Raw genomic sequence first — 24,522 nt, 5'->3', positions numbered from 1 at the left:
ATCCCCACACTTCTAGTTTGAGACAGACATAACACGGACCAGACTGGATTTGCAAGTAAATGGCAGAGTAGTCCGACGTCAGCTGTGTTTCAGCAGCAGTGCGTGACCAATAGTGACGTTTCTACACGGCCCCAGATCAGATACCAGAGAGTATCAGATTCAAGCAGAATCCACTACTGCCTGAGAGGACAGGCTGAGTGACAGGGTGGCTGACACCATCCTGTTACCATGGCACTGATATGGTATTGTTCATCCATTTGATCACATAGTACTGCTAATGGAAAGTTAACAGCACACTGTACCTAAACTGAGTTTACAAAAGAAAGTGGTGCACAAGCACCCAAATATGGTCATAAAAGTGCACGGACACTCCACCAAATATACATAAACACATGCCACTTTAAAAGAGAGCCCAGGCAATAGAACACATGTTTACTTTACCTATTTTTGGCAGGGTAACACACACACACAGTCTCACTCTCGGTGGAATTTCCTCTCCCTGCCCAAACAGTGGCACACTCCCTCAGAACACATAATCACTCACTAAACAAAACTACCTGGACATAAACCTACAGATGTGGGAGATAGAGTCTGGTCTGTCCAATATGGAGAGATCACCACAATCCTTTCTGTCAAAGAACAAGGTCTTAACCCTCATGCCCGGACTGATATTGTTTTGAGCTTCACTGACTCAAAACTCCAGAAGTGTAATTCTAAGGGAGTGAATGCACATATACCGATCTGACCAAGAGAGCGAGAACTCGACGCTCATCAAGTTCTGGACTGTGTCCATGTGACCCTAAAGAAATGAAATGAACAATACTGACATGTTTAACTGTGTTCAGTCACACATTCAGATTCTCAGATCTGACGGAGGAAACACACTTTCAGTTCAAAGTGTGTGGGTTTTGGTTTTTACAATCGTTGTGGGGATAAAAATAAGAAACCCGCACACTGCTCTCGATAGTATCACTGCTCTTTAATAAGCTTTACGTATCGGCCTCCAGAGCCCTCACAGGGATAGTAAAACATGGACAATTCAGACAAATGGGTACATTTTGTCAAGACCACAAGGGATAAGGCTTTTTTTTTTTTAGCTTCAGCGGTTAGGTTTAGGCTTACAATTAGGGTTAGAGTTAGTTTTAGGATTAAGGTTAGATTAAGGATTAGGGGTTAGGGCAGGGTTTCCCCAACTCGTTCCTTGGGACCCCAAGGGGTGCATGTTTTGTTTTATGCCCTAGCACTACACAGCTGATTCAAATAAATCAACTAATCATCTAGCTTTGATCATTTTAAATCAGCTGTTAAATTAGGCCAAAACCCAAAATGTGTACCCCTTGGGGTCCGAGGACTGAGTTTGGGAAACGCTGGGTTAGGAAAAATAGGATTTTGAATGGGAATCAATTGTTTGTTCCCCACAAGGATAGCAAAACAAACGTGTGTGTGTGTGTGTGTGGGTGTGTGTGTGGCACCTGTCAGACCTCTCACAGCTGGAGGTAAGGACACACTCGGACCGGAGGAGGAAGAGGACAACAAAGGAAATCAATGCTAGCTTCACAGGACAGCTAGGAAAACAAAGGAGAGAGACAGAGGACACACTGAGGAGTTGTGAATGAATGGGGGTTTGATGCGGTGGCCAGATGTGAGGCTTTACTATGAGTCCCTTTAATGCTTTCAGCTGGAAGGTTTCCTGTGGTGGAGTAGCACTGTCAATACTGACAGTGACGTAACTAGGATATTTTGTATTTACCTTTATTTAACCAGGCAAGTCAGTTAAGAACAAATTCTTATTTTACAGGGAAGAACGACAGATTTTTACCTTGTCAGCTTGGGGATTTGATCTAGCAACCGTTCGGTTACTGGCCCAATGCTCTAACCCCATATAATCAATAGCAGACTCGGATTAAGAGGGGCGGCAGGGTAGCCTAGTGGTTAGAGCGTTGGCCAAGTTCGAATCCCTGAGCTGACAAGGTACAAATCTCTAGTTCTGCCCCTGAACAAGGCAGTTAACCCACTGTTTCTAGGCCGTCATTGAAAATAAGAATTTGTTCTTAACTGACTTGCCTGGTTCAATATAGGTCAAATAAAAAAGAGACTGGACATGAACACATGTCCAATGTGTGTGCAAACAAACTCAAGAAACAAAAACAGAGTGAGAGAGACCAGTGCTGTTAAGTGGAAAAGGCTAGTGACTCAATTGTAAATTCGATCTAGAAATAGTAGTTTTGACGTCAGTCGTTAGTCACCACTGGCTGTCGATAGGAACGTCTGTGACAAGTAAAAGAGAGTAATCAAAACAAGACAAACCTTCAAAGTCCGAGATAATTCCGTCCAAGTGAGCAGTAACCTTGGAGTCAGACATCTTGCTGGTTTGATATCCAAGTAAACAGAATTCCCAAATCCCTTCCCAATCAAGGTAACGTTCCAGAGTCCCTCTATTGATTCTAAACAAATCCCAAATTAGGAGCCAGTGTAAAAAACCAGAGTGCTGAGTAGTAGATCTGATCCAATCCAACAGCTTTCTTAAAGGAGCAACTTATTTTTTTCTCTGCTTCCTCCTATGCCTGGCACTACATCGCAGCACTCAGTCTTCAGAGAGTGAAAAGCAAGCCCTCCTCTCCTCCCCTCAGAGAGAAACTCCCTCCCTTTATTTTGTGCATCTCCCTGCCTGCCGCCTCCCTCTCAATGAGGGGTGGCAGGGTAGCCTAGTGGTTAGAGTGTTGGACTATTAACCGAAAGGTTCCAAGTTCAAATCCCTGAGCTAACAAGGTACAAATCTGTCATTCTGCCCCTGAACAGGCAGTTAACCCACTAGGCTGTCATTGTAAATAATAATTTGTTCTTAATAACTGACTTGCCTGGTTAAATAGTTTTTAAATATAAAAATGACTGTGTCTGTGTGTCAAGTCTGTAAAAAGACATGAGCCAACAGGGGAATTGTCACACAGCCACTTAATCAACTTCCTGGCTTCATCTAATCAACCAGAAAGCTCAGGCCCTCAAAAATGGCCTTCATAAAACTCAAGCCACTCAGTTCATGTTAGCTCAATTGGAGTGGGACTAAGTACCTCAGTAGTTATTGATAAACATGTAATTCTGCCTCTCTAGCACAAATTAAAGAACACTCACTTCTCTGGTGCTTTCCTGACACAAAGTCTGACTGCATCTGCAATGGCACCATTTTCCCTATATAGGGTCAAAAAGGTATATGAGCCCTAGTCAAAAAAGGTAGAGCACTATATGAGCCCTGGTCAAAAATGTAGAGCACTGTATGAGCCCTGGTCAAAAAGGTAATGCACTATAGGAGCCCTGGTCAAAAAGGTAGAGCACTATATGAGCCCTGGTCAAAAAGGTAGAGCACTATATGAGCCCTGGTCAAAAAGGTAATGCACTATATGAGCCCTGGTCAAAAAGGTAGAGCACTATATGAGCCCTGGTCAAAAATGTAATGCACTATAGGAGCCCTGGTCAAAAAGGTAATGCACTATAGGAGCCCTAGTCAAAAAGGCAATGCACTATATGAGCCCTGGTCAAAAAGGTAGAGCACTATTTGAACCCTGGTCAAAAAGGTAATGCACTATAGGAGCCCTGGTCAAAAAGGTAATGCACTATAGGAGCCCTGGTCGAAAAGGTAATGCACTATAGGAGCCCTGGTCAAAAAGGTAATGCACAATAGGAGCCCTGGTCAAAAAGGTAGTGCACTATATGAGCCCTGGTCAAAAAAGGTAGTGCACTATAGGAGCCCTGGTCAAAAAGGTAGTGCACTATAGGAGCCCTGGTCAAAAAGGTAGTGCACTATAGGAGCCCTGGTCAAAAAGGTAGTGCACTATAGGAGCCCTGGTCAAAAAGGTAGTGCACTATATAGTATAGTCCAGGCTGCATCACATCAGGTCATGATAGGAGTCCCATAGGGAAAGGCACAATTGTCCCAGCGTGGTCCAGGTTTGGCCGGGGTAGGATGTCATTGTAAATAAGAATTGACTTGCCTAGTTATATAAAAGGTTAAATAAAAAAATGTATATGTTTTTAGGGAACAGGGGTCCATTTCAGACTCATCCTTAGACTCACTACCTCTCTAATTAAAGAACACTCACTTCTCTGGAAGTGGGCCCACCTGGTGGCTGGCATCGCCTCACCCTAACAGCTTCAAGTCAAGGAGCGGTCCTGCTGTGTTTTATTGTGTGTTCTGGTTCCTCTGTATGGCGAGTGTCTAGGGACCAGGGCCAGAGGCTGCCAGGTAGAGAGTGTGTGTGTGTGTATGTGTCCAAGGACTATGGAGTGTGTGTGTTTATGATATATACCAGTTATAGGACTGGAATACCTCTTCTAGATGGATACCATGTTTTGTTTTTTTACCACTTGTGCTGTGTTGGAAAGGTTACAGTCTTCTATGGATTGTGTAGGCTGCCTCAGTGCTGAAAGCAACCATGGGTTGAGTCCGCCTCACATACCCACATTGTGTGTATCACACATCCAGTAAAACCTGACAGCTGTGTATAGGCGTGTGGTGTGTGTGCCTGCGTGGATGTGTGCGCGTGCATCTGTGTTACATCCTCACTAACCCATGCCTGTGCATTCATGTACGTATCTTCGGTCAAACGTAGCAGTGTGTGGCCCCCTGGTACTCAGACTCAGTGGCAGTACTGTAAACCATATGCCACACAGCCCCAGTCCTCAATTAAACCTAAAAACACACAGTGCGAAATACACACCTCCCCAGCCAGCATATATTTATCTAAACACGCACGCAAACACACACGCACACACAGATGATGGCTCCCTCCCAGGCACAGAGAGACGGATTTTCAAAACAACATCTGGAGCGCGTGTGTGTGTGTTTCAGTACCCCTGAAATAGCCCAGTAAACAGTGTTTGAAGGCTCAGGGCTAAACTGTAGAAAAATCCCCACCAAAACAATACAGCCGGGTTCTGGATAATGGCAGAGAGAGAGCGAGAGAGAGAGGAGAGCTGTGGTGTCGATGCATGTTGTTTGTGTAAAAGGGTGCCGGTTTGGGTCAGTACAATGTACTTATAGGATAGGCTGGTCTAGGACTCTCATCATATTCACACTTGTTACTTCACGTCATCTCGCTCCAGCATGATGTGGGTTTAGCTTTGTCACTTACTGTGTGGGCCTCCTAATACTTCCCTGGTTCTACCTGCAGACCTGGTCGTCAGGCCAATTTCAGACGAATAGGAACAAAACCACAGACGTTTATCACGAGGAAGTGACAAAACCAGTCGCCCCACATCAACTCCATTTATGAGTGTGTGTGTGTGTGTGTGCGCACGTGCGAGAGGTTAGACAGTTCCTCTAAAATGTCACCTTTTAAAAACGGCATTGTCCTGACCTTTCAGTCCAGACAGCGTGGCAACAGTGCACTGATGACTGCTGATGGTATTAACAGAGCTAAATAAACGTGGCTTCAATAAAAATCTTGAGTAGAGAAACTACTCAATTAAAACGGGATAATAACACACACAGAAACAGACAGAGACAGAGGAGAGAGAGAGAGAGAGAGAGAGAGAGAGAACAAGGACACGAGAGAGCTGTCCAACTAGAACTTGTAAACACGCCAGGCCTCCTAGCCTGACTGGATCATTTCACACTTTGCCCATCAGGCATAAAAAAAAACACTGTGCGATGAAGTGTGCCTTTTCACAAGTCATGTTATGCTGCGTTTAGACGAGGGACGCAAAGAACATCTTACCAGTCGTCATCAAATCACATTTTATTTGTCACAGGCGCCGAATACAACTGGTGTAGACTTTACTGTGACACGCTTACAAGCCCTTCCCAACAAGGCAGAGTTAACAAAAAAAATACAAAAATAGTAACACAAGAGGAATAAAATACAGAAGAATGTAGCTATATACTGGGAGTACCAGTACAATGTGCAGTAGTACTATTTCAGGTAGATATGTACATGAAGGCAGGGTAAAGTGACTAGGCATCAGGATAGATAATAATAAGGTATTTGAGGTAGATATGTACATGAAGGCAGGGTAAAGTAACTAGGCATCAGGATAGATAATAATAAGGTATTTGAGGTAGATATGTACATGAAGGCAGGGTAAAGTGACTAGGCATCAGGATAGATAATAATAAGGTATTTGAGGTAGATATGTACATGAAGGCAGGGTAAAGTGACTAGGCATCAGGATAGATAATAATAAGGTATTTGAGGTAGATATGTACATGAAGGCAGGGTAAAGTGACTAGACATTAGGATAGATAATAAGACAAAAATAAAGAACAGAACATAGCGAGACATGGCAGAAGGCAAAAGTTTCAATATTTGAACTCTGGCGGCAAGTCCCATCTACCTGACGGCATTCACCGCCAACCTCAAAGGCGTTTACTGTCGTGCTCTCATTGAAAACAATGACATCTGGTTTGCCATCTACCGTCTACCCCGTACCATCTAAAAGTACCATTATTGTAGCATTCCCTACAGGTTACATTAGCATTTTCCACACCTTCAATGAATGTTCCACTGGTGCAAGGCCCAGTCAGACCCGTAGATCATACAAGGGCCACACGAGAGCTGGCCCTTGCCGTGATACACCTTCAGGGCCACCAGTATCCATCGACGAATAGATCATGACTAAGCTAACACCATGATTCGACCCCTGTTCCATCATTTTCATTTAATAGCCTAGTACCAGCCAAACTCCCAACACCAAAAGGCGGGGCTTCCATTGAGCCTGCCCGCCCAGTTTCCGACTTTCCTGTTCTCAATGTCCAGGGCCATGTTCTTTGTGCCCGGTCTTATCCTAGTGGAGAAATAATAATATTAGCAGACAATAAAAAGGTAGTGTGCAGAGAGGTGGGAAGGTAGAAGTGTCGACAGCTGACTCATGGAGGAAATCCTGTACACTGCTTGTATGGAACACAAAGAGCCTTGCAACTTCCTCGACAGGGGGTTCGCCACTGGGTGGTGTGCATGTGTGTGTGAGTGGAGTCTTGCATGCGTTTGTTGTGCTGTGTCTTAAGGGTACTGCATTGGCTATCGTTAGCATTCACTGCACTGTGTACATTGTGCAAAACCCAAACGAATGCAAAGGAATATTCACACACAGCAGCCGAAGGATGAGTAAGCTGACGTGGCACACTGAACAGGCCTTGTGTTGATCCAGAGCATGTAAGTGTTCAGAGCAAAGCCCCATCGCCACCTCCCTCCCTCCCTCCCTCCCTCCGCATTGACCTCAACAGGTCTATCAACTCACACCTCAGCCACCAATAGCCTGCCATGGCTGTGATGAGAGCGTCACTCAACAGGATATCCTGTACTGATCATCTCCATTTAAAATGTCACAATACAGACATGGACATGGCATTTCTGATTTCCTCTCATTTCCACTATTAAACATAGATTTCGAATTTTATCACTGAAGCAGCAGCCAAACACAATGAGGGAGTCAACTATCTGACATTATAGCCCAATGTGCTGCCAATACTTAGAGATGATCAATAAGACATCACATTGAACATATTATCTTAAATCCAGCACAGCCGAGGGTAGAGAGGCTACGGCCGTACCGTTGAGGTCTGATGCTACGGTTTATAGCAGAGGTTTGAAACACTACAGAGACAAAACGGAGAGGGTAGAGAGGCTCATAACACGGGTCCAAAATGTCCCGTTAAGACAATACTGTAGCTCATATAGCTCTCAAAACAAGTTACGTGTTGTTGTTGTTGTTGTTGTTGTTGTTGTTTTTTTGGGGGGGGGGGGTTGTCGTAGCAACATATCTAAAAAACAACCCTATAAAGACAAAATAAAGAGGAAGTTGCTCAACCCAGGGCTTCCTGGATGAAAGGCGACTGCTGCCACCAAACGCTCGGGCTGTGGAAAAACCTCACACTTCTCCTCACCCCCACCAATGTCCGACTTTGCTATATTCTTCCAAATCACACAAGAAAGAAATCCCTGTCTGCAAAATATGAATCATCCACATGGAACTTTTCACAGTACTCAGTGAAATGGTGGTGCACTCCACTGACTGCCTGCAGAAACAGATGGCTAAGGGAAAACTCACATAGCAACAATGCCTCCCTGTGGTCTAATCTAGAACTATACAGAGTCTGCACAGCAGATCAGACTCACTGAGCTGAAGCGGAGCCATCTCATTAGCAGCTGAATGAAGGTTCATTTTCAGAGTGACGCTCGGCTTGATGTCCGACGCTAATCTCCACAAGCCTGTTGGATTAGCGTTATCGTTTTAATCCAGACTGAGCCCATATGGGCCAGTTTAGAAGCCCCTCTACAACTCAAAACTTACCAAAAAAACTGAAAATCCAATGAAAGACCTGATAAGGCAGATCTATGGATCAGAGATAGCTTCAGTCATAGCAGTGTGTAAACAGAGAGAGAGTGACATTAACAGGGGAAGTGGAGGAATATCAACCCTGAAGTTGAGAGAAACAGCGGGGAGGACACAGCATGACAAGACATGCAGTCGGACAGGACACAGTGTGTGGGACGTGCCAGGCTTTCCTGAAAAGACGCTGGCGGAGGCCACAACCGGGAAAAAAAGCATATTAGCGACGACATGAGACATGAGCTCATGCCTCATCCCATAACTAAAAATAGAGACTTTCCCATCAATCATAGTTAATCCAGATGACTGAAATCAAGCATAAACTCCCTCGTATGCATGGCTATGACATTATTCAGAGTTAATCATGTCTATCTATAGTCCAGCTCCCACATCAAGGTCAACTGTGGTGAATCATTATTCCATCCTATCCAATGCAATCCTACTGCAATGCCTCAGTCACAAATTGCATGTTTGGTTTTGTGGCTTTTCCACATTTCTTTCCATAGTAGTGTCCAGGATACCTTGTAGTCATGGTGATTTAGACACTTCTTCACATGATGCCCCCCTCTCACGCACACACGCATGCAGACAAGCACATTCAGTAAAGACAGTATCTCACAGCTGACCGTGTCAGAAAGAGAGACAAAGACTACCACCAGCTGTAGAGTAAACTATTACAAGTCAACCCTTAAAAACGGAGTGAATTCAACAACAACAACAAAAATCCAAAGTGAGAAGACTGAAATCATCATTAGAGCCGATGATCATGTTCTTGTCGAATTTACTAGCAAGATGATTTAGTTAGTCCTGTACTCTTTCAAACAGTAGTGAGGCAAGCGGACTAGACAGACAGGGTGCCCCAGCGTCTACTGTATTGGCCGACGAAGCAAACAGAACCCCGAATGACTCGTGGCTTCCTCTACACAGGCGAGGCAGCAAAGTTACCAAGTGAGTTAGAACAGAGTAAATTAAGCAGCTTTTCTTCAATGAAAACGGCTCCAAACTATGTAGAAGAAAAAAGTTTGAGAGCCCAGAACTTACCGGCTATTCTGTCTCGCTCCATTACTTGCTCGCAGCCTCAGATAGCCACATGTAATGTCTGTCTTTTTTCTCTCCCTCCCTTTTTTTTTTTGCTGGAGACTTCCCCTTTTTCTGTCTGACTTAGTCACCTCTCGCCCCCCCCCTCCCTCCCTCTGTAGTGCTAATGTCTTCAATCTGCCGTGATAATGCAGTGTCAGAACGGATCATATGGAAGTTCTCGCTCTTTTAATTCGTTTTTCTCTAGGGTCCTGGAACTCAAGCGTCCCGCTACCTCCATTCAACAGCCCCCAATCAGACACACACACTCTGATACTGTACGTGTTGGGACCTTCGACACCATTCTAAGACGCCGAGGGTACAAGGTAAATGTGGGGTAAGAGGACGAAGAACACTCTCAAAACATTACACTCAACTGAGTGAGTTATAGAGGAACTTTAACATTTCCTGACCGGAGACGATGTATTCTATCCTCCCGGAGTATCTCCAGTTCTATTGACTTGGGTTTAATCAGGAAAAACAAACACTGGAGCCACTTAACAGACCTGAAACATTCCATAGTGCCCACCCCTAACCCCACTCCCGTTCCAACCGCTCCCCTGACGCCAGGAGAGCAGGACGCACTCTGACCTCTGACCCTCCACCTTGCTCTCCAGGCGTGGTCAAGGGTCAATTAGCGAGCCGCCGTCTGGGCGAGAAAACAGCCAAACAAACACACCCATGTGTGTGTGTGAGTGAAAGGGAGAGGGCGGCCCAAGTTACAAGCACTTCCCTGCCCTTTCCATTTGTTCTCAAAGGGACATCCGATCCCTCCCTAGATACTACAGAGTTAGCGACTTTAGCTAGCCAGAGTTAGCGACTTAGCTATCTAGATAGCTTTAGCGGAAACATGACTGAGACAAACCCTTTGGCTCTTTCAGGTGAATGTGACCTGTCCTGGGCTGTTTTAGTTTAGTCTACAGTAACCGCGGCTGGGTGAGGACAGTAATATGCTACAGTTGCGATAGGGCAAATTGTTTCTCTTGGCTCACCCCGATGACAAGCGCCAGGCTTTATCGAAGGTGAGGTGTTGATACAAGAGACGTGGCTGGGGATGGTGTACGTGTCGACAGGGATTTCTTGTACGTTGTCAAAAACTTCAACCGTAGCCAAACTTTACAGTCTCTCTGCCAAAGAGTGTGATCAGAAGTGAGTTCACAAATATTCTCTGGGTTTTCCCTCATTGTAAGATCCTCTTTTTAAAAAGGCTGCATCAACTGTATGAGGGACCCAAGGAAGTTGGAACCAGTCATAAAAAGGGTGCCCCATGGCCAATAGATCACGGAGTTGTGGCACACACACACACACACACACACACAAACACCCCACTCTACACACACACTGGATCCTAGTGGGAATGAGACCGGCATGGATGAGCAGTGGGGTTATCTGTATCTACATAACGGGGTTCTGTTAAAAAGGGCTATCTAGGGTCCCTCTTCTGACCTAAACCATCTCTGTGGAGACGTACTGTATGTCTCTCCCCCTCCGTTGCACCTCCTTGCTCATGTCATATGGCCATATGTCTGTGTGGGGGAGTAGAGGGACTGGATGGAGGGATAGGGGTGTGTGTGGATTTTGTAGGTGTGTGTCTACACACACACACACACACACACACACACACACACACACGTGTACTGTGTGGTTACTAAAGGTCACACAAAGAAACAGATCAGATCTACACTCAGATCTAAATTCTCGCTTTTTTGATGCTGATTTAAAGAGGAACTCAGTCATAGGGAAGAAGCCAACTTCCATCCACATGGTGTTTGTCAATGTTACCCAAGTCTGTCAAAAATAGAGGCCCGGTTTTAAGGCCCCTGGCTGATTCCACCAAATCCTGCACTGTGCACGTGTGTTTTAGCATGTGTGTGTGTGTGTGCATGCGTGTGTTTTAGCATGTGTGTGTGGTGCTGGGGGGGGGGGGGGGGGGGGGGTGTCTCATGCTGCTTAGTCCTCAGACATTTAAAGCAGAGCTAATCTGGGCCAAGACTAGCAATATAAAAAAAAAGATCCCTTTTCTGTTAAAGCTGTTGCGCAATAACAAAGTTAGTAGAATGCAATGAATGCTTATGACATGTTTTAATTAAGGAGAACTCTTTAGGGCAGCCAAAGGGCAGCACTAACCCGGTCTACCCTGGACCTAGTCAGTGCTCAGCTGGCCAGGCGAGATCGAGTCAGACCCTTGGCCTGAGCCCAAAAGCATTGTGGCCTCACACAGACTCATGCAAGCAGGCACGCATGCGGCCACACGCACAAACACACACAGAAACACAAGTGACAATCTGTGACTTCCTATTAGTGACACTCAGACAGCTAACAAAACAGCAGTATCTTTTGGTGACACACTTTTTCATGTATGATATGTGTACGGTATTTAAACAGTGGTGCTGCGGTAAGCCAGCTCTGACTCAACGTTGGTTTACTATAAGCCTCAACAGGGCTGTACTGTACTGGCTCCATGCTGAGACCCATTTGAGGGAGAGAGAGACAAGCTCCAATCTGTAGAGAGAGGAGAGCGAGACCAGCTCCAGCGTCCATCTGTAGAGAAAGGAGAGAGAGAGAGAGACCAGCGTCCATCTGTAGAGGGATGGTCTCACTCATACATTTTACCATCTCCCCTCTAAATCATCCCAACCTGCCTGCTGGAGGAGAACCTCCCTCCACACTAGCGCTGTCCCCAACGGAGAAAATAAATATCAGTGGAGGCTGCTGAGGTGAGCACGGCGCATAATAAATGGCTGGAACAGAGTGAACAGAATGACATCAAACATATGGAAATCAGCCATAACCACTAGCCCGTCCTCCCACTAACCTCCTGTGATAGACACACATATGTTTTTATTAAAATCCACTTTATATGCATTGAGCTTGTCTTATGCTTTAAGCTCACTGTTTGATGAAATAAGACACAAAATGACTCAAGAGGGAGCCAGAGAACAAGATATCCAGAAGAAAAAAACCTTAACCTGTCCCGACCATCCAGCTCTCGCTGGCTTTCGCAGATTCTGCTATTACTCTCCAGAAGTTGCCGGTAATAGGCTACACGAGGAGTCGGCCAACTTTCTCACGTGGAATGCCAATTTATCTTACAACTTCTACTGATCTGCGGACCAGTTGTGGTTTTCATATGCACATTTATGTGGAACAATTATTTTATTTATAATAATGTCTCCGTATCGCAAAATCATTGTCATGAGGTTAATCAAAATTCTATCCAATTCTAAATGCAAAATGATAAACCTAAAAAGTAACTTTAATTGCCATGTAAAAATAGCCTATAAAGCAAACAACTAAAAATATTTCAGCCGGCAGTGGCTACAGGTGGCCTTTCTGTAACGAACTTGAAACATTGTATCGGCTATTAACTTGGGTCTGGCCTGAAGCTCCTTGCAACATTGTATAAAATATTCTGTGCCGTCAGCTGTTGGCTATTTGCGCAAGGGATAAGTCGTAGTCAGGTAGGCCCATTTTATGATGTTTGACATTTGTCATTTCACACCGAGTGGTTATGAAAAAGGGAGAGAGCTGGAAAGACTTTTCGAATACATTGAGGAACTATTGTTAGTCTGAACGGATGTAAAAACAGACTTAGGCTTCCTCGCTGTTTGAGGTGAAGAAAACATTACGTTGAGAAGCCTATAGGCCGGGCCTACTTCTATGCGTAACCAGGCGCGCGTCCTTGCTCAACATTGTCTTTTGTTTGGAGTGCTCCTGTCAATGGCTAAATTGACGTAAACGGAATGAAATAAACCAAAACGTGTTTCTTACAAGTGTAGTATAGGTTACGCACTCTCCAAACAACGTGTCCACTCCGACAATGAGAAACGGGTAAACGACTGGAATAATAATATATTGAAAGCATTAACAGACATTACCGTAACCAAATAAATGTTGTAGATTAGAAATTATAGGAATTAACAGTCAAATGTACTTCTGGTGAGCTACTGTATGTAATGGGGAATTGATAGACACTAACAATGAAACTCAAACAATTCAAAAAATGAAGTTATGAAACAATGAATGTGCACAAATTGCCAGGAGAGAGCTTATTCTGGAGAGAGAAGTGCCCTTCTTGGACTGTGCCATAAATATTGCTGTTACATTGCACAACCTTCAATGTTATGTCATAATTATGTAAAATTCTGGCTAATTAGTTTGCAACGAGCCAGGCGGCCCAAACTGTTGCATATACAGTGACACAATTTCCCCAGTTTAATATTGCCTGCTAACATGAATTTCTTTTAACTAAAAATGCAGGTTTAAAAATATATACTTCTGTGTATTGATTTTAAGAAATGCATTGATGTTTATGGTTAGGTACAGTCGTGCCACAATTGTGCTTTTTTCGCAAATGCGCTTTTGTTAAATCATCCCCCGTTTGGCGAAGTTGGCTGTGATTCGATGATAATCAATGCGGTGCCTGTTAATTTATATGCAACGCAGGACAAGCTAGTTAACCTAGTAATATCATCAACCATGTGTAGTTAACTAGTGATTATGTGAAGATAGATTGTTTTTTATAAGATCAGTTTAATGCTAGCTAGCACCTTACCTTGGCTCCTTGCTGCACTTGCGTAACAGGTGGTCAGCCTGACACACAGTCTCCTCCTGGAGTGCAATCGGCATCCAAAAATGCAGATTACCGATTGTTATGAAAACTTGAAATCGGCCCTAATTCGGCCATGCCGATTATTCGGTTGACCTCTAGCATACACACACGTACATGCGTGTGCACACACACACACTCATGTGCATACACACACTTACAAACACGCACACACACACACACACACACACACACACACACACAGCGGAGGAAGGCTGTTATTCAGAAGAGGGCTGTTATTTCTCTCGCATGACCGTACATCCTGTAAACACACAAGCACACGTTGTGCAGTAGGGCAGATGGGCATAGAACGCGGACCGCCATGTACACAGAAGCACCCATGCAAGACCAAACACACAAGCCCAAAAAAGCTGGAGGCTACTGACGTTGCATGATGAGCCTAAGGGCTCACATTAAATGGAAGCCGTCACTTTAGTACATGACCTATGGCCAAACGCCTGACCCACAACATGTTACATTTAGTTACATAAGAGTCAAGGACTGGACCAGCACACATCGGACCACTAGTATAGACATGCCTGTGGGGCGGTGATGCACTATGAAGGACACAGAACAGTCAGAAGGAGATTAAAGATGAGGGGGGAGAGAAAAGAGAGAGAGAAGAGAGGGGGAGGTAGTGAAAGGACTGCATGTAAATATAAGAGAGGAGGAGGTAGTGAAAGGACTGAATGTAAATATAAGAGAGGAGGAGGTAGTGAAAGGACTGCATGTAAATATAAGAGAGGGGGAGGTAGTGAAAGGACTGAATGTAAATATAAGAGAGGGGGAGGTAGTGAAAGGACTGAATGTAAATATAAGAGAGGAGGAGGTAGTGAAAGGACTGCATGTAAATATAAGAGAGGGGGAGGTAGTGAAAGGACTGAATGTAAATATAAGAGAGGAGGAGGTAGTGAAAGGACTGAATGTAAATATAAGAGAGGAGGAGGTAGTGAAAGGACTGCATGTAAATATAAGAGAGGAGGAGGTAGTGAAAGGACTTAATGTAAATATAAAAGAGGAGGAGGTAGTGAAAGGACTGAATGTAAATATAAGAGAGGAGGAGGTAGTGAAAGGACTGAATGTAAATATAAGAGAGGAGGAGGTAGTGAAAGGACTGAATGTAAATATAAGAGAGGAGGAGGTAGTGAAAGGGCCGAATGTAAATGGACAGGAAGAAGAGAGGAGTGAAGGTAAAAGGGAGGAGAGATCAGGAGGTTCCCTCTGCAGGAGCATGTCTTCTGCACATCTGGGGAAGGGCCTCGGGGGGCTGATGATACACACACACACACACACAATTTTAGACCGCCTTCCTAAACATACAGTCAGAGCTGATGATGCAGAATAAAAGGGGAGCGAGGGAGAGAGAGAAAATAAAACAGACTGTGCCCGATTCGTCGCTGCAGCCACAATCTATGACCTCATCTCAGCGCTACGCAGCGCAGCTCCCTTATTCTCTGTCAGACACAGTCCTTCTCATGTGTCTCCTGCCCTGCTCCTACAACCAGACCTGCTGGCCTGGGGATCATGCTCTTACAACATTCAGGAATCGATAAGCTCTACATATTAATTTCTATCTGCAATGTTCTAAAAAGTGTCACCATCTTAAATAAAAACCCTGCTACGACACATACAGCAGCTGCTAATCTAGAGCCTTTGACACACACACACACACACACACACACACACACACACACAGCCTGATTGAGGGACCTTGATTTGATCCAATCACCCGATTCTCTCTGCTCCCGATGGCAGCCACATGCTCATCCCCAATCCCCATATTCCCCACTGATGGTGTCCAAATGCTGGGGGAGAGGGGATGAGTGAGTGGGGCTCACTGGGGCTCTGGGGGAATCTAAGGACTCTCACACATGCACTAATTCCCACTCGCTAGATTGGCATTTCCTGCCACAGGGCAGATAGAAGGCAATTGACCCGATGTAAAGACGCGGATTGAGATTATGTGTGGTTGAGTTAATGAGCAAGGCCTGCTTTCAATAAGACAGTGATTAGACTTGGTATTTGACGGTTCTGTTTGCCAGCAATCTCTCAATGGTTTTCATTGGTTAAAGATGATCTGGTGTAAACCAGTCAGTGAGAGAAGTTACACTTCCCAGTTCATAACCAAATAGAGAATGAATTTCATGGCCAATATATAGCGGAATAAGCAAGGCCCCGAAGGCTGAGTAACCACTCTTGGAACGGCTGATCACAGGACAAAACAGACACAAACTAGTATGTACAATCATTTCTCAACTCTAACTCAAAGACAGACTTTTTGCTTTCCAAAAGTCCCCCTCCCCCCCCACCCCCCCACCCCAATTCCAGGTCAGTAAGAAGTTAAATCAAAGTGTTGTAAAAGTGCTTGGACTGCAGTCCGCCTGTCTGTCCCTCCCCAGCGTGGCTGTGGTGGTACTGGGTTTATCTGCTGGATATTTCCTCACCATAAGTTAGTAATTAGAGCCTGGAGGAAGCTGGCAGCAGACAGACCAGAATGGGATCTATCCTCACAGTGTCGGGTCCAGGCCCGGGAGTCTCCGGCTCTACCTAGCCCAGACCTAGCCTGAGTCTCTGATCTGTTTGTGTTCCAACTTGTTTGGCATGACACTCATAGCAAGGGAGTTGGCAAGACAGCACAAACAGATCTTGGACTCAGGCTATCAGAACCACACTTAGCATTTTGAATGGCTGATAGAGTTGATAGAACTGACAGATGGAGTTAAATACTGACAACTGTTGACACTGAGAAAACAAATCAACAGTGGCTTGGATTCCTTATCAATTCAGTAAGCGCTGCCTAACACACAGCAGGGTACAGAGTGTATGGACAAACAAGACTGAGGGCTAGGTAGTCAACAATAATTCCACCCACGCACACACCTCTGTCCTGTCTCCGCGAATTAGACTAAACGGAGTCATGGTGAGGGAGTGAGTGAGCGAGTGAGAGAACGAGAGGGAGAAATGGAGTGGCAGAGAGAGAGAAAGAGTTCCTGTGGTTCCTTGTGGCTTGTGCCCCTGTAATCAGCATGGCAGGCTGCTTATGTCTAAATCTGCTGCACTGACCCAAACAGTCTCCGCGCGCACACACACACACACACACACACAAACAGTGGTAGTGTCTGTGCATGTGGAGTTTGGTCACAGAGCACTCCCAGATAAATACAAGACCTCAGAGCGTTAAATATGCCCTACGTGGCTTCTACTGGGACATTATGCAACTATTAATTGACATGGCCATCCATATTACCTACCATAGTACTTTTAAAATCGACTATTTTTTAAAAACACACGCCATTACTCAGACAGTGACTGTTTTTAATGCAGCTGCGGAAATGCAATAAACAGTTTTGGAGAAAAATCTGTTCTTTTGATTAGATGACTGACCCAGTCTATATTACCCTCTAATATGACTGTCCGCATTATGTTTACAAGCTAATCTGCTTGGCAATAATGACTAGCTCATTAGTTATGCTTTGTTAATGACAGCTGCTCTCAACAGAAGGTGTGTGTGTTTTATATAAGTTATATAACTAAATAATGATTAACACTAGAGGACTGCCCATCACCCTAAGCCATAGTGACATGGCCCTGTTTTCAGTGTTCTGTTTTAAGTGTGTGTGTGTGTGTGTGTGTGTGGAGGTTTTTTTGGGGGGTCTAGGCTTTAAGCTGAAATGTCATGCGTGTTACACAAATCAACATCCTTATATAGAGTTGAACTCTGACACACTGGCTAATGATGTCACAGAGCGCACCAAAGTATTTCCGGCGGTTTTGACGGCATTCCGAAACAAAACGTCAGTGGGCATTCCTGCACAGCGAGGCTAATCATAGAGGCATCTGGACCTGGGGAGACAGGAGACAAATGAGCCATAATAAGTAATGGGTTACTTCCTATGGGGGCGGGGCTTAAGATTAGGCTAATGAAAGATTAAAGCTTCTCCAGCAGGAAATGGAGATGGAACCGTTTGTGCGGATACGCAAATTCACAGAACACCAAGTCCCTTGGGAGGTCTGAGTGGGAGTTCTGGGTGGGAGTTCTGGTGTGATACTCATCAACGGGAGAGGTTAATACGTCACTTAGCAGACACTTTATTCTAAAGAGACAGAATAGTCAACATTATTAACAATGACACAGGACGCACATTAACAACCAATGGGCCCGTGTGGGAAGTCTAATCCACAACCCTTGTGTTGCCAGCACCATGCTCAAACTCTGTGAACCATTGGAAGCACGATCCACAGTGAGTTGGGTTTGGTCCAGTACAGAGTGTCTCAGACTCAGGGAACGAGCTGGCTTCACTGTAAGGCAGCATTGTTTAGGAGACGTAAAGAGCAGTATTGACTCCTCATCTGCTGCTTGGTCACTACGGGACCTGGATCTGCCGTTGTGCTACTGAGTAGGAGGATGGCTGACACACTGGAGCCCAATGAGAAAAACTAGATACAAAGTTCCTTATTACATGCAGGGTTGCTCAACTCGATAAACAGCATCCCTTTACTACTGTTTTGCTCAATTCTGTGTCCAGGGACACTCACACAGTATGCAGGCGTTTGTTCCAGCCCAGCACTAATCTGATTCAGCACTTACACACCTGATGCAACTGGGCCAACAGCCTCCTTAAGCCAAATACTGTACACAGGGCTGAGATCATTTTGTCACTTCCTCACATCAATGACATCACCGGGAGTGCTTCCCCCCTTAGGGACGACTACGTCACACACAAACAATCTGACAAACAAAACACTGTTACTGATTAGTAACTCAAACACACTAACAATACATTTATTTCTGGTCTCTCTTTCCTGTTAGTACTAACTTAGCTGAAGACTAGAATATAAAACGCTGTAGGTCAGGATAACGATTTTCCTGATGACAAATCATGCAGATGGGGACGTTACGTTTTATTTGCTATTAAGTCGTTGAAAGGCTTGCTGCTAATGCACTTTAGAGACCTGACACCCACTTCATTATGGAGGCCAGTTTAAAAAAATAGCAAGTGTAACACGTTCATAACACCCCCTTAAGCAACTCCTGAGCACAAAAGGTCCATTCAGTGTGCGGACGAATCCTGAGAGGAGTCAGTGTACAGTGCAGCTGACTGGGTTCACTCATGTGTACAGAGAGAGAGAGATGGGGAGATGGGGAGTGCATTTACTCTGCTGAGCCCCCACCACACTTTCATTTGGAGATTGTTACTGGAAAATAGGCAACAGCATGGGTACATCCAGCCCATTAGTTAGTTAGTAAGTAGGCAGGCAGGCAGGCAGGCAGGCAGGCAGGCAGGCAGGCAGGCAGGCAGGCAGGCAGGCAGGCAGGCAGGCAGGCAGGCAGGCAGGCAGGCAGGCAGGCAGGCAGGCAGGCAGGCAGGCAGGCAGGCAGGCAGACAGACAGAAGCCTCTGTCCAGATGAAGATTCTCTGGCCTTGCCTTCATAGGAGACATCAGACACAAAACATGTCTTGTTCTGTGTGGAAAAAAATATCTAATAATATCTACAGTTGACGTAGAAAGTTTACATACATTTAGGTTGGAGTCATTAAAACTTGTTTTTAAACCACTCCACAAATGTCTTGTTAACAAACTATAGTTTTGGCAAGTCGGTTAGGACATCTACTTTGTGCATGACAAGTCATTTTTCCAACAATTGTTTACAGACAGATTATTTAACTTAAAATTCACTGTATCACAATTCCAGTGGGTCGGAAGTTTACATACACTAAGTTGACTGTGCCTTCACACAGCTTGGAAACTTCCAGAAAATGATGTCATGGCTTTAGAAGCTTCTGATAGGCTAATTGACATCATTTGAGTAAATTGGAGGTGTACCTGTAGATGTATTTCAAGGCCTACATTCAAACTCAGTGCTTCGTTGCTTGGTATCATAGGAAAATCAAAAGAAATCAGCCAAGACTTAAGAAAAATAATTGTAGACCTCCTGGTTAATCCTTGGGAGCAATTTCCAAACACCTGAAGGTACCACATTAATCTGTAAAAACAATAGTACGCAAGTATAAACACTATGGGCCCATGCAGCCATCATACTGCTCAGGAAGGAGACGCGTTCTGTCTCCTAGAGCTGAACATACTTTAGTGCAAAAAGTGCAAATCAATCCCAGAACAACATCAAAGGACCTTGTGAAGATACTGGAGGAAACACGTACAAAATTATCTATATCCACAGTAAAACGAGTCCTATATCGACATATGGGGACAAAGATCGTACATTTTGGAGAAATGTCTTCTAGTCTGATGAAAAAAAAATAGAACTGTTCGGCCATAATGACCATTGTTATGTTTGGAGGAAAAAGGGGGAGGCTTGCAAGCCGGAGAACACCATCCCAACCGTGAAGGACGGGGGTGGCAGCGTCATGTTGTGGGTGTGCTTTGCTGCAGGAGGAACTGGTGCACTTCACAAAATAGATGGCATCATGAGGTAGGAAAATTATGTGGAACATCACAAGACATCAGTCAGGAAGTTAAAGCTTGGTCGCAAATAGGTCTTCCAAATGGACAATGACCCCAAGCATACTTCCAAAGTTGTGGCAAAATGGCTTAAGGACAACAAAGTCAATGTATTAAAGAGGCCATCACAAAGCCCTGACCTCAATCCTATAGAAAATTTGTGGGCAGAACTGAAAAAGCGTGTGCGAGCAAGGAGGCCTACAGACCTGACTCAGTTACACCAGCTCTGTCATGACGAATGGACCAAAATTCACCCAACTTATTGTGGGAAGCTTGTGGAAGGCTACCCGAAACGTGTGACCCAAGTTAAACTTTTTAAATTTGGCAATGCTACCAAATACTAATTGAGTGTATGTAAACTTCTGACCCACTGGGAATGTGATGAAATAAATAAAAGCTGAAATAAATCACTCTCTACTATTATTCTGACATTTCACATTCTTAAAATAAAGTGATCGTACAGGAATTGTGGAAACTTTGTTTAAATGTATTTGGCTAAGGTCTATGTAAACTTCCGACTTCAACTGTATGTCCACTGGTTGTTAGTAATTGAAGACTGAGGAGGAGAGTAGATGAGGGAGAAGGAACCCCCGCTGTTACACAGCGACGCAAAATAGATTAGAGCTAACCACAGGGATGGGAAATTGACCAGCGCCAACCACAGGGATGGGGAATAGACCAGCGCCAACCACAGGGATGGGGAATAGACCAGCGCCAACCACAGGGATGGGGAATAGACCAGCGCTAACCACAGGGACGGGAAATAGACCAGCGCTAACCACAGGGACGGGAAATAGACCAGCGCTAACCACAGGGACGGGAAATAGACCAGAGCTAACCACAGCAACACGAAATACACCAGCGCTAACCACAGCAACGCGAAATAGACCAGCGCTAACCACAGCAATGCGAAATAGACCTGGGCTAACCACAGCAACGCAAAATAGACAAGCTCTAACCACAGGGACGTGAAATAGACCAGCGCTTACCACAGCAACGCGAAATAGACCAGCGCTAATCACAGCAACGCGAAATAGACCAGGCTAACCACAGCAACGCGAAATAGACCAGCGCTAACCACAGCAACGCGAAATAGACCAGCGCTAATCACAGCAACGCGAAATAACCCAGCGCTAATCACAGCAATGCGAAATAGACCAGCGCTAACCACAGCAACGCGAAATAGACCAGCGCTAACCACAGCAACGCAAAATAGACCAGCGCTAACCACAGCAACGCGAAATAGACCAGCGCTAATCACAGCAACGCGAAATAGACCAGCGCTAACCACAGCAACGCGAAATAGACCAGCGCTAACCACAGCAATGCGAAATAGACCAGCGCTAATCACACCAACGCGAAATAGACCACTGCCAACCTGAGGCAGGTGCTTTTTTTAGCCTTTTTGGTGCAGGTGCTTTTTCACATTTCTCTCAACATCTCCACTTGTGACAACTACACAAGCCCAGAATTGCCGCTAGAACAGAGCATCATCATAACTCATGAAGAATCAGCTCAGAAATACAGGCAACCGAGCCGGTGGCGGTCCCTTAATCAGGACGCATCCATGCAAAGCTTGAACTAAGCAGAGAAGCCCCTGGGTACGTTTCCCTTCAGAGTGGGCCTCTGTTTCGCCTCATCCTCACTAACAGAGCACTGGTATCAGTATAAGCAGATCTGAAGGGCTTGGATAGGTTAAAGCAGCGTAGTGGGGGACCTTCCACCATATTGCTAACAACTTACAGATTTAATATTGAAAGGATAGGCCCAAGGAGAAGGGTTAGGGAGTGTTTTGGGACAGGCTGTCTGGCTTGTCTCAACACCACCACTAAGAGAGGGCTGGTATCAGTATCAGAGCTCTCCCAGGTCTCTGGGATGATAAACAGAGATAGGAGCCGACATACAGTGATAATCACTGATAGCACCCCATAAACTGCTGAGGATAATGCTATGTAGGAAAAGGTCCTGCTTTAAAGGCCATTCTCCTTCCCTCTGAAAGGTCACATACTGACTTAATGATGCTTAGCCTGGTCCCTGATCTATTTGTGGTGTATTGCCAACTGTGACCTGAGCATGAATCCCAACACACACAAAAAAAACACTGTGGCATCAGCATGTGTTCTTTTCCGATTCTCTAATCCACTTGATCCCAGGAGCCCGTCCTGTGGTCCTGAACGTTGGGAACGAGTGGGAAGCACAGATGGGGTCTGAGAGGAGCTAGTGAGCAGAGGTATGCTGTGACACACACACACACACACACCACTGTGTGTATTAATAGAGTGCAGCCTAGCGAGAGACCGGAACATCACAGCCATAGAGAGGGCCAGCACATCACAGCCACAGAGAGGGCCAGCACATCACAGCCACAGAGAGGGCCAGCACATCACAGCCACAGAGAGGGCCAGCACATCACAGCCATAGAGAGGGCCAGCACATCACATCCACAGAGAGAGCCGGCACATCACAGCCACAGAGAGGGCCAGCACATCACAGCCATAGAGAGGGCCAGCACATCACAGCCATAGAGAGGGCCAGCACATCACAGCCACAGAGAGGGCCAGCACATCACAGCCATAGAGAGGGCCAGCACATCACAGCCACAGAGAGGGCCAGCACATCACAGCCACAGAGAGCAGGAAGGAGAAGGACAAAGGGATGATGCATAATGAGACAGAGGCCTTAATGGCTAGAGAAGTCCAGGGGGCTCTCCTCTAGGTAGAGTACACTCAGTCTGCATACACACATTGATCAGAGGGAGAGAAGAAAATGAAAACAAAGAGCGAGAGAATGATAAAAGAAATCAAAGTAAAGAGTCTGATAATAAAAAGGAGAAAAGGAGTAGAGGCGACTGACCTGTACTGCTCCCTGTGTTTAAGTGTAGGCTCTTTGATTTGTCTAATGACAAGTCATGCAAGTAATGAAAATATAGGGTAATCCAGGGATATAGTTGGTACACATGCAGACATGTAGGGAAAAACACTAGCCGATAGATCATTAAACTAAAATATATTCAGAAATGTATATAAAAGGAGGTTCATATTAAAATAATTAAAATACAAAGGAATCAAACTAAGTGCTGAAAATACACAGTAGACAGACATGTACTCAAAAATATCACATCAGCTACAACAAGCCTTCAAGATCATTTGGAAATAAAGCAACTTGGAATTGCGGGTTGGGCGCACAATAGTGTGTTCCACAATAATAACACATTTCTCAACATACCTGAATTCGCAGGACTTTTCTTCATGTTCTGATCGTTTGGGAGACAATTTAGTCAACGTTTTCTCCAAAAAATGTATTGAGTATTCGTCCAAGTATTCTTGTAGTAGATCCCGCTGGTCCTTTCACTGTTCGCACTGTTGCCGCGGCTCATGGGTAACCGTTCACCGTATCCCAATTCAAACCGAGTAGACAACTCTAATGTATCGTAGCCTAGACTGTATTATTTATTGTCGCTGGATGTTTCACCAAGCCTGATGTGCACTTCGTGGGATGCTCCAAGTTTCAGACCACACGAGCGTGCATACGGAATCAAGCGTGCATCAGTGGCAGGAATGGATGTTGATGTGCCTTTTACGCACGTCCCACCTATGACCATGCTGTTATTTTAGTGTTGCGCTTTCCATGCATGACATCATCCGTACGTAAGCATCCAGTCAATCCATATGAAGAGAGAGGTCGCAGAGACGACGTCGTGTGTTGTTGCCCTATGGAATACATTTGTTTGAGCTCATTGGCGTCCCCAAAATGTCGCTCTACTGACCATTACATGGAAGATCGAGGAGGTTCTATTCGTAAATTAGAACACATCCATTGCATTTTATTGTGGTGTGAAATGTCACAAACACCCTATTTAGACCTATAAATATTAATGGCTCAGATGTTTCTATTACTGAACGAAAATATAAACGCAACATGCAACAATTTAACGGTTTACTGTTACAGTTAATTTAAGGAAATCAGTCAATTGAAATAATTATATTATGCCCTAATCTATAGATTTCACATGACTGGGCAGGGGCGCAGCCAAGAGCGGGCCTGAGAGGGCA

At 45.0% G+C, this 24,522-nt stretch overlaps 1 protein-coding gene across 5 annotated transcripts in view; it reads right to left on the bottom strand.

Annotated features, from left to right (window-relative positions):
- Positions 1-24,072, bottom strand: part of LOC110485820 (septin-9) — an 83,507-nt gene extending 59,435 nt beyond the window's left edge. For 2 of the 5 annotated variants that reach the window (XM_036940486.1, XM_021557002.2), the window contains exon 1: positions 2,308-2,584. In XM_036940486.1, the coding sequence (XP_036796381.1) occupies positions 2,308-2,362 (55 nt within the window). In that variant the 5' untranslated portion in view covers positions 2,363-2,584. Of the gene's footprint in view, positions 1-2,307; positions 2,585-9,363; positions 9,474-23,695 lie in introns of those variants that run through there. The other 3 variants (XM_021557003.2, XM_036940488.1, XM_021557004.2) reach the window with 3 other exon arrangements.
- Between the last annotated feature and the right edge of the window lie 450 nt (positions 24,073-24,522).

The sequence above is a fragment of the Oncorhynchus mykiss genome, chromosome 13, assembly GCF_013265735.2.
Source record: "Oncorhynchus mykiss isolate Arlee chromosome 13, USDA_OmykA_1.1, whole genome shotgun sequence".
Classification (NCBI taxonomy): Eukaryota; Metazoa; Chordata; class Actinopteri; order Salmoniformes; family Salmonidae; genus Oncorhynchus; species Oncorhynchus mykiss.
This window is presented reverse-complemented; position numbering and strand designations above follow the sequence as displayed.